The sequence below is a fragment of the Mauremys mutica genome, chromosome 25 (assembly GCF_020497125.1).
Source record: "Mauremys mutica isolate MM-2020 ecotype Southern chromosome 25, ASM2049712v1, whole genome shotgun sequence".
NCBI lineage: Eukaryota > Metazoa > Chordata > Testudines > Geoemydidae > Mauremys > Mauremys mutica.
Window position 1 is genome coordinate 13,338,525 of NC_059096.1, and position 16,378 is coordinate 13,354,902.

General features: G+C 43.4%; 1 protein-coding gene across 2 annotated transcripts in view; it reads right to left on the minus strand.

Annotated features, from left to right (window-relative positions):
• EFTUD2 (elongation factor Tu GTP binding domain containing 2) overlaps positions 1-16,378 on the minus strand; it is a 37,089-nt gene that overhangs the window by 17,458 nt on the left and 3,253 nt on the right. For both annotated transcript variants that reach the window (XM_044999447.1, XM_044999445.1), the window contains exons 4-10: positions 15,561-15,639; positions 10,316-10,391; positions 4,809-4,874; positions 4,492-4,527; positions 3,130-3,220; positions 1,418-1,500; positions 754-920 (exon numbers count right to left, since the gene is read on the minus strand). In XM_044999447.1, coding sequence (XP_044855382.1) covers positions 754-920; positions 1,418-1,500; positions 3,130-3,220; positions 4,492-4,527; positions 4,809-4,874; positions 10,316-10,391; positions 15,561-15,639 — 598 coding nt within the window. The remainder of the gene's footprint in view (positions 1-753; positions 921-1,417; positions 1,501-3,129; positions 3,221-4,491; positions 4,528-4,808; positions 4,875-10,315; positions 10,392-15,560; positions 15,640-16,378) is intronic.

The window sequence follows — 16,378 nt, forward strand, 5'->3', positions numbered from 1 at the left end:
TATTGTTTTCTCTTTTTAAAATACATCAAACAAATGGAGAAGGAAAAAAACGTTTGGACAATTGAGGGGAAGAGACCAACAGAGGACAAACAAAGCAGGATGGAATAAAATGAAAACGTGGATTTGCAACATGCCGCTATCCCAACTGCCAGTGCTGCTCTGTAGGGTGCCCGCTAAAGCAGCGGGCAGTAACACATGGTGTGTATGGAGAGCAGTGAAATACGGCCTCCCTCCCCTCTGCCCACGGCACTAGGGGCACAGCCGTACGCAGGGCCGCTTGAGAGACAGCCCTACTTCACAGGGGATTTAGCAGAGTGGGATGCCCAAGTCCCATTACCTTTTAATGGAAACTGGACACTCAAATCCCATGGTCAGCTTTGAAAAAAATCTCAGCCCGGTCTCTAAAAAATTATCGAGGGCTTCATACCATTTTGAGAACATCTACCATGGGACAGGCTGGCCCTGTCAAAACGCCAGGGATGGAGAAAGGCCAGCCCCTCCCACCCCCAAATTACATGCACACACTGTAGAACAATCCCCTCCACCAAATGTGTGTTAAGTGAACAAATCCATTCCAAGTTACGTGTCTAGTGCATGCACTCGCTATGGGTGGAAACGGTTCCACGGCATGCGACTGTAATGACTTGTACTTTTGATTTTAGCATGAGTGATGCTCAAACACAGACTCCACGATGGACTAAGTGGGCCACGGATACCATGCTGCAGTGACTCCCCCCCCCGACAGATCTGTACCTGATCAAGCCGTTGACCTCATCTACTATGTGTCGGAGTTTGTAATAGGCATCGGTGGGGGGAAGCTTCAGCTCCAGGATCAGCCGATCTATCTTATTAATGCACACGGTCACTGCCAGCCTCTCCTGCACTGCGTGTTTGATCAGCCTCTCCGTGTTCAGCATAACCTGCGGAAAACAAGGAGCATTACCAGACGAGCTAAAGCCCCCGATCACATGCTATATGGGGCGTGACAGACAAAGCAGTGACCCTTATCCACTAGGCCAGCAGCCTGTAGAAAAGTCTAAGCTCGGCCACCAGTGACCTGCTAATAATTTGAATTTCAGAAGGATGTGTTTAACCCCACAGCATTCCTTTAAGCCACCCCTTCCAACACCTCTGATATAAATAATCATCTTTATTTCAGATGGGGGAGGAAGCGGAGGTACAAAGTAGTTAAGCGAGTAGTCCAAAGTCACAGTACATCAGTGTCAGACCTGGCAATAGAACCCAGGAGCCATGTCTCTCTGCTTCAATAGCTAGAAAATGCTACCCTTTCTAAATCAGCCTCCAAAGAGCCCCAGCACTAATGCAAGTGAACTCTGCACAGATCGCTTCAGCTACATCAAGGGGGCCAAGAGACTCTGAAATACATCCACAGGAGGTAAAAGAGGCTAACACTTACCCCTTCGGCCGCATCAATGAAAAGCACAACTCCGTCCGAAATACGAAGGCCGGCAGTAACTTCATCAGAAAAGTTCACATGGCCTTCAAAACAAAAATCAATCAAAGCTCAGTGATCCCAGTTCAGAGATCACTCACTGGAGTGGGGAAAGCTGCCCCCAGCTGTGGTGACCTGTCACGGGTGACAAGCTTGCACTCCAGAGGGCAGGAGTGAGAAGAATGGCATTCCTTTGCCTTGCAGAAAGCACCTCAGTTAATCTAGCAAGGGCACTGTTGCCAGCATTGTGTATAAGGACTTTTCACAGTGTCCAATGCTGATTTTTGAGACTACAGCATGCTACTAATGTTGTTTTTAATAGTCGTCTGTTTGCAATTGTAGCGCTATCCACAAAGCTTTGTGGAAATGCCTGAGGAAAGGTGGTAATTAAAGTAGTAATTTCAGAGAGGTGAATGAACTAGGTTAAGGAGCAGAGCTGGGTAGTAACCAACATAATCCCTGCAAAACCCTCCTCCCTCTTCTGGTGTCTTCCGTGCTTGTCTCTCCTTGGCTTATAATAATAATAATAATAATTGGAGATATACCAATCTCCTAGAACTGGAAGGGACCTTGAAAGGTCATTGAGTCCAGCCCCCTGCCTTCACTAGCAGGACCAAGTACTGATTTTTGCCCCAGATCCCTAAGTGGCCCCCTCAAGGATTGAACTCACAACCCTGGGTTTAGCAGGCCAATGCTCAAACCACTGAGCTATCCCTCCCCCCTTAGCTGCTGGGGGCAGCTTAGACTGAAAGCTCTTTGGACACGGCGCTGTCAGTCTTCAATCCCTGGCTGTTTTGTAACTCCAGACATTAGTACGGCAGGCACCAAGTTCTTCTGGAAACCTAAGCGTAAATCTCACAATTGCACTTTGGAAAAAATCTGGCTCAAATGTGGGTGCCGAGACCTTGAAAATCTGGCCACACAGCTACTTCCCATATATTTAAGTCACCGCTGCTGATTCAGCTCATACACAAACAAGTTTCATAGGTTCTAAGGCCAATAAAAGACCATTCTGATCATCCTGTCTGACCTCGAACAAGAGAGAGAGCAACGTTCTCAGTCCTATTAGCCCTGAAGGAACTAGTCCAGCTAAGAGAGCATGAGCTGAAGCCTAGGCTGCCTTAAGCATCAGAAACAAAAAACTACCAGCTAAATTCCAGCTGCAAAATCTCTCTATAGCTGGTAGTGTTTTCAGAAGCAGAGAGCAGCCAGCTGGAAGGTCAGATTTGAAGCTGTGTTAGGGCTGAAATGGAATCACTAAGCTTAAACATGAAACCCCAGGATGTCATCTTTGAAGGGAAACTTTTCAGTGTGTCACTGCACTTTATAAAGTCTAAACTGAATAACTGGTCTGTGAAATTTAAATAGACAGACACTGGATTTGAGAAAACGTAAATTGGTTTGGCGCAAAACCCCATTATGCCCTAGCTCCAAAGCCCCCCCCTCCCCCGACTCTCCTTTGGTAGACACTGGTTTATATTTTTCATATTCCATTCATGTCTATGCACCTTCCTTCAGAAGACCTATAGGTTTTATGAAATGGGGCCCATTTGTGGAAGCCTTTACTGAAACGTCCATTTCTTACTCACACCAGTAGCGCCACTGGCTTTACTGAGACTAACTCACAAGCAGGATTGAGCCCACAAATTGGCAGTGTCTGGGTCAGCTCAACACACCTGGCGTGTCCATGATGTTGAAGAGGAAGGATTTCCCCTTGGTGTCTGGTAGAACCACAGTCACTGGGGTGCTCTTGATGCCAACACCCCTCTGAAAGAAACGAAATGAGGATTAGCAGATAAATTACAGCGCCACATGACTGGAGAAAGCAGCAGTCAGCCATGGAAAGAGAATTCATCAGACAAGACACAGAAAATCGCCCACCCATCCCAATGTCCCATCTCCTATCATACTGGATTGGGCTGTTGATCCAGACACCCAGTAAACTTGCTCTAGCAGTAGCCAACACCCAGTTCACCCGAGGAAGGAGAAATCTCCTGAATACTGCACTCAGCTAACGGTGCAATGCTGTACATGGGAGAATAAATTCCTTCTGCCTCCCTTCTCGCTGCTGCCCCCAGGTCATGCCCTGACACAGGAGCTCTGCCCATCGGCAGTGTCAAGAAACAGTGAGGGGATGGAAATACCAAGTTACCAGAACAGACCCAGACATGACCCTGCACCAACATGTAATCAGTGTGACCCAGTTTGGTTTTTGTTTTTTTTTTAAACATAACCAAAGACCCCAGTCTAAAGGTGCAAATCCCAGAAAGCCCAGGGTTTATGAAAAATGGAAACTATTTATTCCAATCTCGGCGAATAACCCCTGCCCCGCGCCTTCCCTTCACAGACTGAACCCACTCGTGCCACTGGGACAGCCTCCAAAATTAAAGAGAGTTTACATTTATAACCATCATCATCATCATGGCAAATCCCCCAGGGACCCAGCCTCCTTGCAGATCGAACGCCACCCGCATTCTCTGTCTGTCTGACCTTACTGTGCCACTGAAGGTTTTGGTTCCCATGCGATTGCCAAATGCGCAGTGGCCTTTCTTGGTACACACACTTCAGCATTCGCTGGTCTTCCATCCAAATAATACATCCATCACCAATTTGACATTTACCTCCAACACACAGGATATCAAATGGCCCTTTCAGAACACTACATTGGTCATGTTAGCCTCAGCATCAGAGAAACTCTTGGCTGTTTCAGCTACAAGGACAATTGACCAGATTGCCATAGGTGGTCAGCTTCAGTAGATTTTTTTATTTAATTAAACGTGACTAGTAAGGTTTTATATAGGGAGGCGAGAGTAATGGAAGGAAGACAAGGTTTGGTCTGCTTCTCATTGCCTTAAGCGATAAGATCCCTGGTTTATAGATCAACTGGTGCAGTGAATCAAAATTAACTTTCCTCCCAGCACACAGGGCACAAGAGGTCACACTTGGAAGCGTTACGACTGAAGAATTTATTATTTCGTGTCTTTCTGCAGCTTGAGCGCAGTTTGCCGGAGTTAGTGCCCATCTCAAGGTGCACTTACCTCTTGCTCCGTGAACAGTATGTCGGTGTAGCAAAGCTGCAGAAACAGAGACAGTTCTCAGGGTCAGATCATGAAACAAGACGTTTTTATATCAAACATTTTAAAGTCTGAAATAGGAAGCGATGGCTGTTTATATATAAACAACACAGTAAATACATGGCAGAGCTAGGAACAGAACCCAGACGCCTGGCTTCCAGTTCTCAGCTCTAACCTTTCTGTGCATTCTCCCTCATGCACAGAATCTCTTCATTTGAATGTGAGCACCCTCTGCCCTCCTGTCATCCCGAAGGATCAGAACATACGGAGATGCCACTTACATCCTGGTCGTAGCGCTTCCTGATCTCTGGGTGCGTCTGCTCTATCAGGCAATCCACAAAACAAGTCTGAAAGTATCAAAAGGCAAGAAAAAGCAAGGTGATCTTATGGGTGATAAACAGATAGAGACGGCCACAAAACCTTTTCTGTTTTAGCCAGAGAGGTGGGAGGGAGCAGAGCTGGCGGCTAACTGTATGTTGTTTGAAGTGGAGTCTGTGATAGCAATCTCTCAAGGGACTAAAACTATCAGATTGGCGAGTAGCGATAAAGTAACTGACAGATCATTACTACTACTACAGTTTTACTATGGGCCCACTCAGGATGGGGGCCCCACTGTTTGGGCACCAGTACAAACATAAATAGATATAATCTGAGCCCTGAAGGGCTTCCAATCTAAAACACACAAGAGATGAAGGGACACGAACAACCCTTAACAAGGGGGCGGGGCTAATCAGGAAGACCAGGGCTTTAAAAAGACCGCTCCTAAGCGACCAGAGGAGCTAGTGAACAGCAGCAGCTAACAGGGGAGTTTTGTGAGGGGGTTTACAGGGGGAGTGTGATGGGGCGATGGGAGGGGGGGGCGCTACATAGCACTTAACATTTCTTAAACATCTTGAAACTTAAGCTACAAAACATCCCCTAATAAAACCAAAACAACAACAAAGGAACCAGCTGCAGGAGTAAAAAGGGAATGCAGGCAGAAGTCCAGCAACAGAATGGGGGCTACCCAGTTTATTGCACCCAATGCAGCATGTGTGACTACCTGCCCTATGAGCTGGTGGCGTACGTATGTATTTGGTGCAAGGAGCTCCTGGCCCTCAGAGACCGTGTACGGACTTTGGAGGCCAGGGTGGCTGAGCTGGAGGAGCTAAGGGAGACAGAGAGGTACATAGATGACAGCCTCTGTGTTGTTGAGGAGGATGAAAGCCTCAGGGATGGAGAACGTCCAACTGGAGCAGAAAGAAACAATCCCATAGTTGGGACCCTCCTTCCAGATGGTGCTGGGGTTGCCTCTCGCACTGAGGTTACCTCTCCGGGGGAGGGAACTCCAGTCACTAGGAAAAGGCAGGTGTTAGTAATGGGCGATTCGATCATTAGAAACTTAGATAGCTGGGCTTGCGATAACTGGGAGAACCGTATGGTGACTTGCCTGCCTAGTGCGAAGGTTGCAGATCTCTCGAGACATCTAGATAGACTTATGTGTAGTGCTGGGGAGGAGCCGGTGGTCGTGGTACATGTAGGTACCAATGACATACGGAAGGATAGGAGAGAGGTCCTGGAGGCCAAATTTAGGCCGCTAGGTAAGAGATTGAAGGCCAGGAACTCCATGGTAGCATTCTCTGAAATGCTTATAGTTCCACGCGCAGGACCAGACAGACAAGCAGAACTGCAGGGTCTCAATGCGTGGATGAGAAGATGGTGTAGGGAGGAGGGGTTTAGGTTTATTGGGAACTGGGGAAACTTTTGGGAAAGGGGGAGTCTATACAGAAAGGATGGGCTCCACCTAAACCAAAATGGAACCAGATTGCTGGAGCTTAAAATTAAAAAGGTCGTAAAGCAGTTTTTAAACTAAGGGCTGGGGGAAAGCTGACAGGTGCAGAGGAGCACGTGGTTCGGACGTCCCTTAGAGGAGGATCTATAAATGGAGATTCCCTATGTCCTAATAAGGAGGAGAGGATGGAAGATGATAAAATACAGGTAGGATCTGAAAAGAAACAGTCAAATGAAAACCAGTCCCATTCAATTACATCATGTGATAGCAGGCAGCTAAAAAGTGACAAGTCTTTAAAGTGCTTACATGCCAATGCTAGAAGTCTAAATAGTAAGATGGATGAACTAGAGCGCCTTGTGTTAAATGAGGATATCGATATAACAGACATCACAGAAACTTGGTGGAATGAGGATAACCAATGGGACACAGTAATACCAGGGTACAAAATATATTGGAAGGACAGAACAGGTCATGCTGGTGGGGGAATAGCACTATATGTGAAAGAAAGCGTGGAATCAAATGAAGTAAAAATCTTAAATGAACCAAACTGTACCACAAAATCTCTGTGGATTGGGGGATTTCAACTATCCCCATATTGACTGGGTACATATCACCTCAGGAAGGGATGCTGAGATAAAGTTTCTTGACACCTTAAATGACTGCTTCTTGGAGCAGCTAGTCCTGGAATGCGCCATAGGAGAGCCAATTCTTGATTTAGGCCTAAGTGGAGCACAGGATCAGGTCCAAGAGGTGAATATAGCTGGACCACTTGGTAATAGTGACCATAATATAATTACATTTAACATCTCTGTGGCGGGGAAACACCACAGCAGCCCAACACTGTAGTATTTAATTTCAGAAAGGGGAACTACACAAAAATGAGGAGGTTAGTGAAACAGAAATTAAAAGGTACAGCACCAAAAGTAAAATCCCTGCAAGCTGCATGGAAACTTTTAAAAGACACCATAATAAAGGCTCAACTTAAATGTATCCCCCAAATTGAAAAACATAGTAGGAGAACCAAAAAAGAGCCACCGTGGCTAAACAACAAAGTAAAAGAAGCAGTGAGAGGCAAAAAGGCATCCTTTAAAAAGTGGAAGTTAAATCCTAGGGAGGAAAATAGAAAGGAGCATAAACTCTAGCAAATAAAGTGTAAAAATATAATTAGGAAGGCCAAAACATTTTTGAAGAACAGCCAAAGACTCCGAAAAGTAACAGCAAAAACATTTTTTTTTAAGTACATTACAAGCAGGAAGCCTGCTACACAACCACTGGGGACATTGGAGGATCAAGATGATAAAGGAGCACTCAAGGATGACAAGGCCATTGCAGAGAAACTAAATGAATTCTTTGCATCGGTCTTCATGGTTGAGGATGTGAGGGGGATTCCCAAACCTGAGCCATTCTTTTTAGGTAACAAATTGTAGGAACGTTACACTTCTTAAACACTAAGGGGGTAGGAAAGCCGCCCCCGGATTTAAAGCGGCTGAAGTGGTTCCCACACCCCCACACTTCCGGTCAGGAGACACACTGATTAAGCGCCGATTAGGAGTGTATCTCTGGAGTACACAGTGTATAAAGCACCTATCAGGAGAGGGGGCGAGACGTTGGCTTGAGTTTGTACATGCGTATAATAGAATGATTTATGTAACCAACTATAATAAATAGACGTGGACAGCCCCGTTGGGGGCGCTCCACGGGAACAGACTGACTGACTTGGCTTCGTCATTGCTACAACAAATCTGAGGAACTGTCACAGATTGAGGTGTCAGAGGTTGTTTTGGAACAAATTGATAAACCGAACAGTACTAAGTCACCAGAACCAGATGGTATTCACCCAAGGGTTCTGAAGGAACTCAAATGTGAAACTGCAGGACAACTAACTGTCATCTATAACCTATTATTTAAATCAGCTTCTGTACCAAATGACTAGAGATAGCTAATATGACACCAATTTTTAAAAAGGGCTCCAGAGGAGACCGTGGGAATTACAGGCCAGTAAACCTGACTTCTGTACCAGGCAAACCAGTTGAAACTATAGTAAAGAACAAAATTGTCAGACACGTATATGAACATAATTTCTTGGGGAATAATCAACATGGTTTTTGTATAGGGAAATCATACCTCAACAATCTACTAGAATTCTTTGAGGGGGTCAACAAGCATGTGAACAAGAGGGATCCAGTGGATACGAAAGGCTCTTAAGCAAAGTAAGCTGTCATGGGATAAGAGGGAAGGTCCTCTCATGGACTGGTGACTGGTTAAAGGATAGGAAACAAAGGGTAGGAATAAATGGTCAGTTTTCAGAATGGAGAGATGTAAATAGTGGTGTCCCCCAGGGATCTGTACTGGGCCCAGTCCTATTCAACATATTCATAAATGATCTGAAAAAAGGGTAAACAGTGAGGTGGCAAAATTTGCAGATGATTCAAAACTACTCAAGATAGTTAAGTCCCAGGCAGACTGCCAAGAGCTATAAAAGGCTCTCTCAAAACTGGGTGACTGGGCAACAAAATGGTAGATAAAATTCCATGTTGATAAATGCAAAGTAATGTACATTGGAAAACATAATCCCAACTATACATAGAAAATGATGGGGGCAAAATTGGATGTTACCACTCAAGAAAGATCTTCGAGTCATTATGGATAGTTCTCTGAAAACATCCACTCAATGCGCAGCGGCAGTCAAAAAAGGAAACAGAATGTTGGGAATCATTAAGAAAGGGATAGATAATAAGACAGAAAATATCATATTGCCTCTATATAAATCCATGGTATGCCCACATCTTGAATACTGGGTGTAGATGTGGTTGACGCATCTCAAAAAAGATATATTGAACTTGGAAAAGGGCAACAAAAATTATTAGGGGTATGAAACAGCTAATGTATGAGGAGAGATGAATAAAACTGGAACTTTTCAGACGACTAAGGGGAAATATGATAGAGGTCTATAAAATCATGACTGGTGTGGAGAAAGCAAATAAGGAAGTGTTATTTACTCCTTCTCATAACACAAGAACTAGGGGCCACCAAATGAAATTAATCGGCAGCAGCTTTAAAACAAACAAAAGGACGTATTTTTTCCACACAATGAACAGTCAACTTGTGGAACTCCTTGCCAGAGGATGTTGTGAAGGCCAAGACCATACTAGGGTTCAAAAAAGAACTAGATAAATTCATGGAGGATAGGTCCATTAATGGCTATTAGCCAGGACAGGCAGGGATGATGTCCGTAGCCTCTGTTTGCCAGAAGGTAGGAATGAGTGACAGGGGATGGATCACTTGATGATTCCCTGTTCTGTTCATTCCTTCTGGGACAGCTGACATTGGCCACTGTCGGAAAACAGAATACTGGGCTAGATGGACCTTTGTTATGACCCAGTATGGCTGTTTAACAGGGAAAGAACATACAAGTAGATGAACACTGTGAAGAATGGACACAGCATGACTAGTTACATGTGGGTTTTTTTCCTTTTCTTTATTCATTGGGAGTACAGGGGAAAATGGGGGAGTTAGTAAGAGCAAAGGAGGGAAGCAAAGAGGGACTGATACACTCTGTCAGCTCCCTAGCCCTGAGGAGCAGGCCTGGTTTTCCAGGCATCACAGCAGAGGGGAGCCTTGACAAAGCCACGGTAAGGGTATTGCTCCCCTCTCCCCCAATCGGTTAGATTTACCTACATATTGTACTGATATACACTATCAAACACCCCCGAGCTGATGCGTACACACCACTTCTTAAAGCAGAGTTACATAACCACACATGCATTAGCTAGAGAACACAGAACGGAATGAATAAACTGGCTTACTACTTTAACCACTGAGAGACTATCAACAATTAGCTTGGCCTCTTAATCAAAAAACAGTCACTACTGTGAGCCAGTGAGCTCTCACACAGGCACTATTAGCAAGGCATGTCCCTGCACAAGTGCGCTGTTATCCTTCAACAGCACCAGCTAATTAATTAACACAGAAGACACCCTCTGTCCTCAGTTAGGCACAGCCCTGTATTCATTGTACCTTGCCATGGTGGAGATGCCCACACAGGGTCACATTCCGAATCAGTTCAGAGTTGTCCATTAGATCTGCCAGGAAACTAGAGGAAGGGAAGAAACAAATGACAGTTAGCGGCTTCTATTCTGCCCACAGTACGATCCCCCAGTAAGACCTGGCACTTCAATTGCACCTTTCATCCCAGGGTCTTGAAGTGCTTTAGAACATTAATTCTCCTAGCTCCCTGCCAGGTAGGTAAATTCACAGACCGGGAAGCTGACCTACAGAGATTAAGTACTGGACCAACAGTATTGATCCATTGCTAGATGAAATGGTAGAACTGTCAAAAACAGTGCTGAAAAGGTGGCAGTGTTCAATAAATATTTTGATCTGTACTTTGGGAACAACAGATGATGTATTTATATCATATGATGATGATAATACACTTTCCATTCCAACAGGATGCTAAACAACAGCTACTAAAGCTAGAAATTTTTAAATCAGGAGGTCCAGAGAACTTGGATCCAAGAGTTTTAAAACAGCTGACCAAGAAGCTTGCTGGACCGTTAATGTTGATTTTCAGTAACTATTGGAACACTGGGGAAGTTCTAAAAGACTGAAAGAAAGCTAATGTTGTGCCAACATTTAAAAAGGAGATGACCCAGTTAATTTTAGAGACCCGTCACCTTGACAAGATAATGGAATGGCTGATATAGGGCTCAAGAAGAATTAAAGGAGATTAATATAATTAATGCGAAGTAACATGGATTTATGAAAAATAAATACTGTCAAATTAATTTCTAGTCCCTTCAAACCATTATCAAGTTCAGCATAAAAGGTAATAAATGTTGATCCCTTCGGTAACACATCTGACTTAGTACTGCATGATGTTTTGTTTAAGTAACTAGATTGATACGAGATCAACATGGCAATTATTACATGGACTAAAAACTGACTAAGAGACAAGTCTCCAAATGTAACTAAGTGGGGAATCATGACTGAGCATGTGCTCTTCTAAAGGCATTCCGCAGTTCTTTGCCCTATGCTATTTAATGACCTGTATGAAAACAAAATATGCACTAACAAAATTTGCAGGTGACACCAAGATTGGAGAAGTGGTAAAAGAAGAGACTAGGTCATCGATACAAAGCGATATAGATCACTTGATAAGCTGGAGGCAAGCAAAAAATATGCATTTTTATATGGCTAAATGTAAAGTTATACATCTAGGAACACAGAATGGACGCCGTATTTTTAGGATGGGGGACTCTCTCCTGGGAAGCAGCAATTCTGGAAAGAACATGAGGGTCAATGGTGGATAATCTATGGAACATGAGCTCATAGTGTGACGCTGCGGCCAAAAGAGCTAATGTGATCCTGGGATGTATAAACCGGGGGAATCTTGAGGAGGAGTAGAGAGATTATATTACCTTTGTATCTGGCACTGGTGCAATTACTGCTGGAATACTGTGTCCAGTTCTGGACAATTCAAAAAGGATGTTGATAAATTGGAGAGGGTTCAGAGAGGAGCCATGACAATGATTAAAGGACTGGACAAAATACTGTACAGTGATAGACTTGAGGAGCTAACTCTATTTAGTTTATCCAACAGATGGTTAAGGGATAACTTGATCATAGTCTATAAGGACCTATGTGGGGAACAGAAATGTAAGATGGACTCTTCAATCGAGCAGACAGATATAACAAGATCCAATGGCTGGACGCTGAAGCTAAACAAATTCAGACCAGAAACACGGCACCATTTTTTAACAGCGAGGGTCATTAACCACTGTAAGAACTTTAACATAAGAACATAAAAATGGACAATGGCCCTTCTAGCCCAATATGTTGGTCTTCTGACAGCGGCCAGTACTAGGTGCTTCAGAGGGAGTGACAGAACAGGGCAATTTACTGAGTGATCCATTCCTTGTCATCCAGTCCCAGATTCCAGCAGTCAGAGGTTTAGGGACACCCAGAGCAAGAGGTTGTGCTCCTGCCCATTTTGGCTAACAGCCACTGATGGACCTATCCTCCAGGAACTTATCTAATCTCTTTTGAACCCAGTTATACTTTCGGCCTCACAAAATCCCCTGGCAACAAGTTCCCCAGGTTGACTATGTGTTGTGTGAAGAAGTACGTCCTTATGTTTGTTTTAAACCTGCTGCCGACTGATTTCATAGGGCAATCCCTAGTTTGAGTGTCATGTGAAGAGATAAATAATACTTCCCTGTTTACTTTCTCCACACCAATCATGATTTTATAGACCTCTGTCATATTCCCCCCAGTCTCTTTTCCAAGCTGAACAGTCTCAGCCTTTTAATCTCTCCTCATACGGAAGCTGTTCCACACCCCTAATCATTTTTGTTGCCTTTCTCTGTACTTTTTTTTTTTTTTTTTAAGATGGAAGGACCAGAACTGCATGCAGTATTCGAGGTCTGGGGTGCCATGCATTTATATAGTGGTATGATGTTATTTTCTGTCTTCTTAATGGTTCGTAACATTCTGCAAGCTGGTCTGAGTACTGCAGCATACTGAGCAGATGTTTTCAGAGAACTATCCACAATGACTCCAAGATCTCTTTCTTGAGTAGTAACAGCTAATTTAGACCTCATCATTTTGTATGTATAGTTTGGATTATGTTTTCTAATGGGCATTACTTTGCATTTATCAACATTGAATTTCATCTGCCATTTTCCTGCCCAGTCACCCAATTTTATGAGACCTCTTTATAACTCTTTGCAATCTGCTTTGGACTTAACTCTCTGATGTAGTTTAGTATCATCTGCACACTTTGCCACCTCACTGTTTACCCATTTTTCCAGAGCAGCGATGTCCCAGGAGCAGCTAAGATTTAGTCAGGGGCACTTATAGTAAAAAAAGTTATGGACAGGTCAGGGGCAGTGAATTTTTGTTTAGTGACCTGTCCACAACTTTTACTAAAAACACCCATGATTCAATCTTAGCCTTATTTATGAGTATGTTGAACAGTACAGGTCCCAGTACAGATCCTTGGAGAACCTTCCTATTCACCTCCTCTATTGACACCTCAATCTGGTTCAAGTTCCTCAGATCTATAACCTAAAAAGAACTCAGGAGTTTGAATCTCTCCTCAGATCCTCTGCAGTGAAGATGGACGCAAAGAATTCATTTAGCTTCTGCAATTGCTATGTCTTCCTTGAGTGCTCCCTTAGCTCCTCAATCGTCCAGTGGCTCCACTGATTGTTTGGTAAGCTTCCTGCTTCAGATTGTTAAGTTTAACTATCAAAAGACGCAAACTCTTCAAATTCTTCTTTTGGCCTGCCTAATTATACATTTACACTTGGCTTGCCAGAGTTTATCTTCCTTTCCATTTTCCGCACTAGGATTTGACTTCCAATTTTTAAAGGATGCCTTTTGTCTCTGCCTTTTTTATTCTGTTTAGCCATGGTGGCTTTTTTTGATCTTCTGTTTTTTCCCCTCTTTTTTATTTGGGGCATAGATATAGTTGCAGCTTCTATTATGGTGTTTTAAAAAAGTTTCCAAGTAATGTGCAGGCATTTCACTCTTGTGCCCATTCCTTTTCATTTCTGTTTAACTAGCCTCCTCGTGTTTGTGGAGTTCCCTTTTTTGAAGTTAAATGCTACTGTGGTGGGTTTCTTTGGTATTTTCTCCCTTATAAGGATGTTAAATTTCATTACTTTATGGTCACTATTACTGAGTGGTTCAGCTATATTCACCTCTTGGACCAGATCCTGTGCTGCACTTAGGACTAAATCAAAATTGCCTCTCCCCTTGAAGGCTCCGGGACTAACTCCTCCAAGCAGCAGTCATTAATGGGGTCTAGAAATTTTATCTCTGCATCCCGTCCTGAGATGACATGTACTCAGTCAATATGGGGATAGTTGAAAGTACAGAGGAGTCGCATCTTATGCGGGAGTTAGGTTCTGAAGTCAGCACGTAAGGCGAAAATCACATATAGTCAAACACTCAATATGTGGAATGGCAGGCGGAATCGCCGCACTACAGGTACAGTATTTAAATTGTTATTTTTTTGTTTTGCCGAGCGCGTATAGTTAAAATCACGTAAGTTAAATGCACCTACGATGCGACTCCAGTGTATTGCATTTTCTATTTTTGTAGTCTCTCTAATCTCCCTGAGCATTTCACTGTTACCATCATCATCCTGGTCACGTGGTCAGTAGTATATTCCTACAGCTATATTCTTATTATTCAAGCACGGAATTTCTATCCATTGAGATTCTATGGTACAGTTTGATCCATTTAAGATTTTTACTATGTTTGACCATATGCTTTCTTTCACATATAGTGCCAGTCCCCCCAACCAGTGCGACCTATTTTGTTATTCCAGTATATTTTGTACCCTGGTATTACCATGTCCCATTGGTTATCATTCCACCAAGCTTCTGTGATGCCTACTAAAGCAATATCCTCATTTAATACCAGGCACTCAAGTTCACCCATCTTCTTGCATTTGTACACAAGCTCTTATAAAATTTGTCAATATTTAGTCATATGTCTTTATGTGATGTAACTGAATGGGACTCTTTCCTTTGACTGTTTCTCTTCAGTTATTTATCAGGAGCTTTGATGGATTCTCCATCACTGGACATTTTTTAATTGAGACTGGATGTTTTTCTACAAGATCTGCTTAATGCCTCACACTGCATTAAATAGGATGTCAGTGAGCATAATGGTCCTTTCTGGCCTTACAATCTACAAAGTGCCTTATACAGTCAGTAGGACAGCTGTAACTAGCACACAGGATTCCGGACTCTCTCTCTATTTTTTCTGAGTGACTCAAGAAAATAGGTACGTTTTAAGTGAATTCAAGGTGTGGGTTTCTGACTGACAAACTCCACATTACCTGGGGGGGGGGGGGGAGGGGTGATGATGAAAACTAGGGTTCTGAAGTTAGTGAAGTAAGGACACTATGTGTGTTGTGCAGTCCAGTGAGTGGAATGCATTTTTAAGCTTCAATTCCTTTTGTACCTTTTCCCTTCTCCCCTCTAGCTAGAAAAAGCGGAACCAGCTGCTCTTGCAGTTCTGCCAATAGTGTCCCTATGCCAATGAAAGGCCAAACTGCTGCTGTTTTGGAAAGCCGGAAGACAAGATGTTTTCACCTCCACTCTAGAGCAGCTTTTTCCTCCGAGTGGTACATACCAATCCCTCTTACCTCCCCTCAAGCTGTGAACATGGGAAAGCGAAGGATACACTGTACAAATTACTTGAACCAAACACGAACTTTTGAAAGAAAAAACCACACAATACTCACTCCATCTCATACACAGTGACAGGCAACGTCTGCTCCATCAGGGAGAATTTCTTGGTTTTCACAGGTTTAATAATAGGCTCTGAAAACAAAGAAAAATGAAAAGCTATTCCTTAGTACCCCTCAGCCCCAACAGTCTCTAATTTTAGAGGTTCACTGTAATAAAGAGTAGACAAAACTTTAAGCTGGCAATGTGATTTTCAAGTTGATGGCATCCCTTTGACTCTTGTATGTGCAGAAGCTCAGAAACTAAACTGAAATAAGTTTTAATTTGCCTTCTTTAAAGTAACTCACGAACAAAATTATTCTCTCTTAACTATCTCAATAGAACTTCTGTTAAAATGACAGAAACAAAATGCTAACCAGAATGAATTCTGAAGAGAAGAAACTAATGATACTGCCAGCAGCAAGACTTTATTTTCCTTCTCCCTTACAAGTTTGTTTTAGGTATCAGAGGGGTAACCGTGTTAGTCTGGTTCTGTAGAAGCAGCAAAGAATCCTGTGGCACCTTATAGACTAACAGACGTTTTGCAGCATGAGCTTTCGTGGGTGAATACCCACTTCTTCGGATGCAAGCAGTGGAAATTTCCAGGGGTAGGTGTATATATAAGCAAGCAAGAAGCAAGCTAGAGATAACGAGGTTAGATCAGTCAGGGAGGATGAGGCCCTGTTCCAGCAGCTGAGGTGTGAAAACCAAGGGAGGAGAAACTGGTTCTGTAATTGGCAAGCCATTCACAGTCTTTGTTTAGTCCTGAGCTGATGGTGTTAAATTTGCAGATGAACTGGAGCTCAGCAGTTTCTCTTTGAAGTCTGGTCCTAAA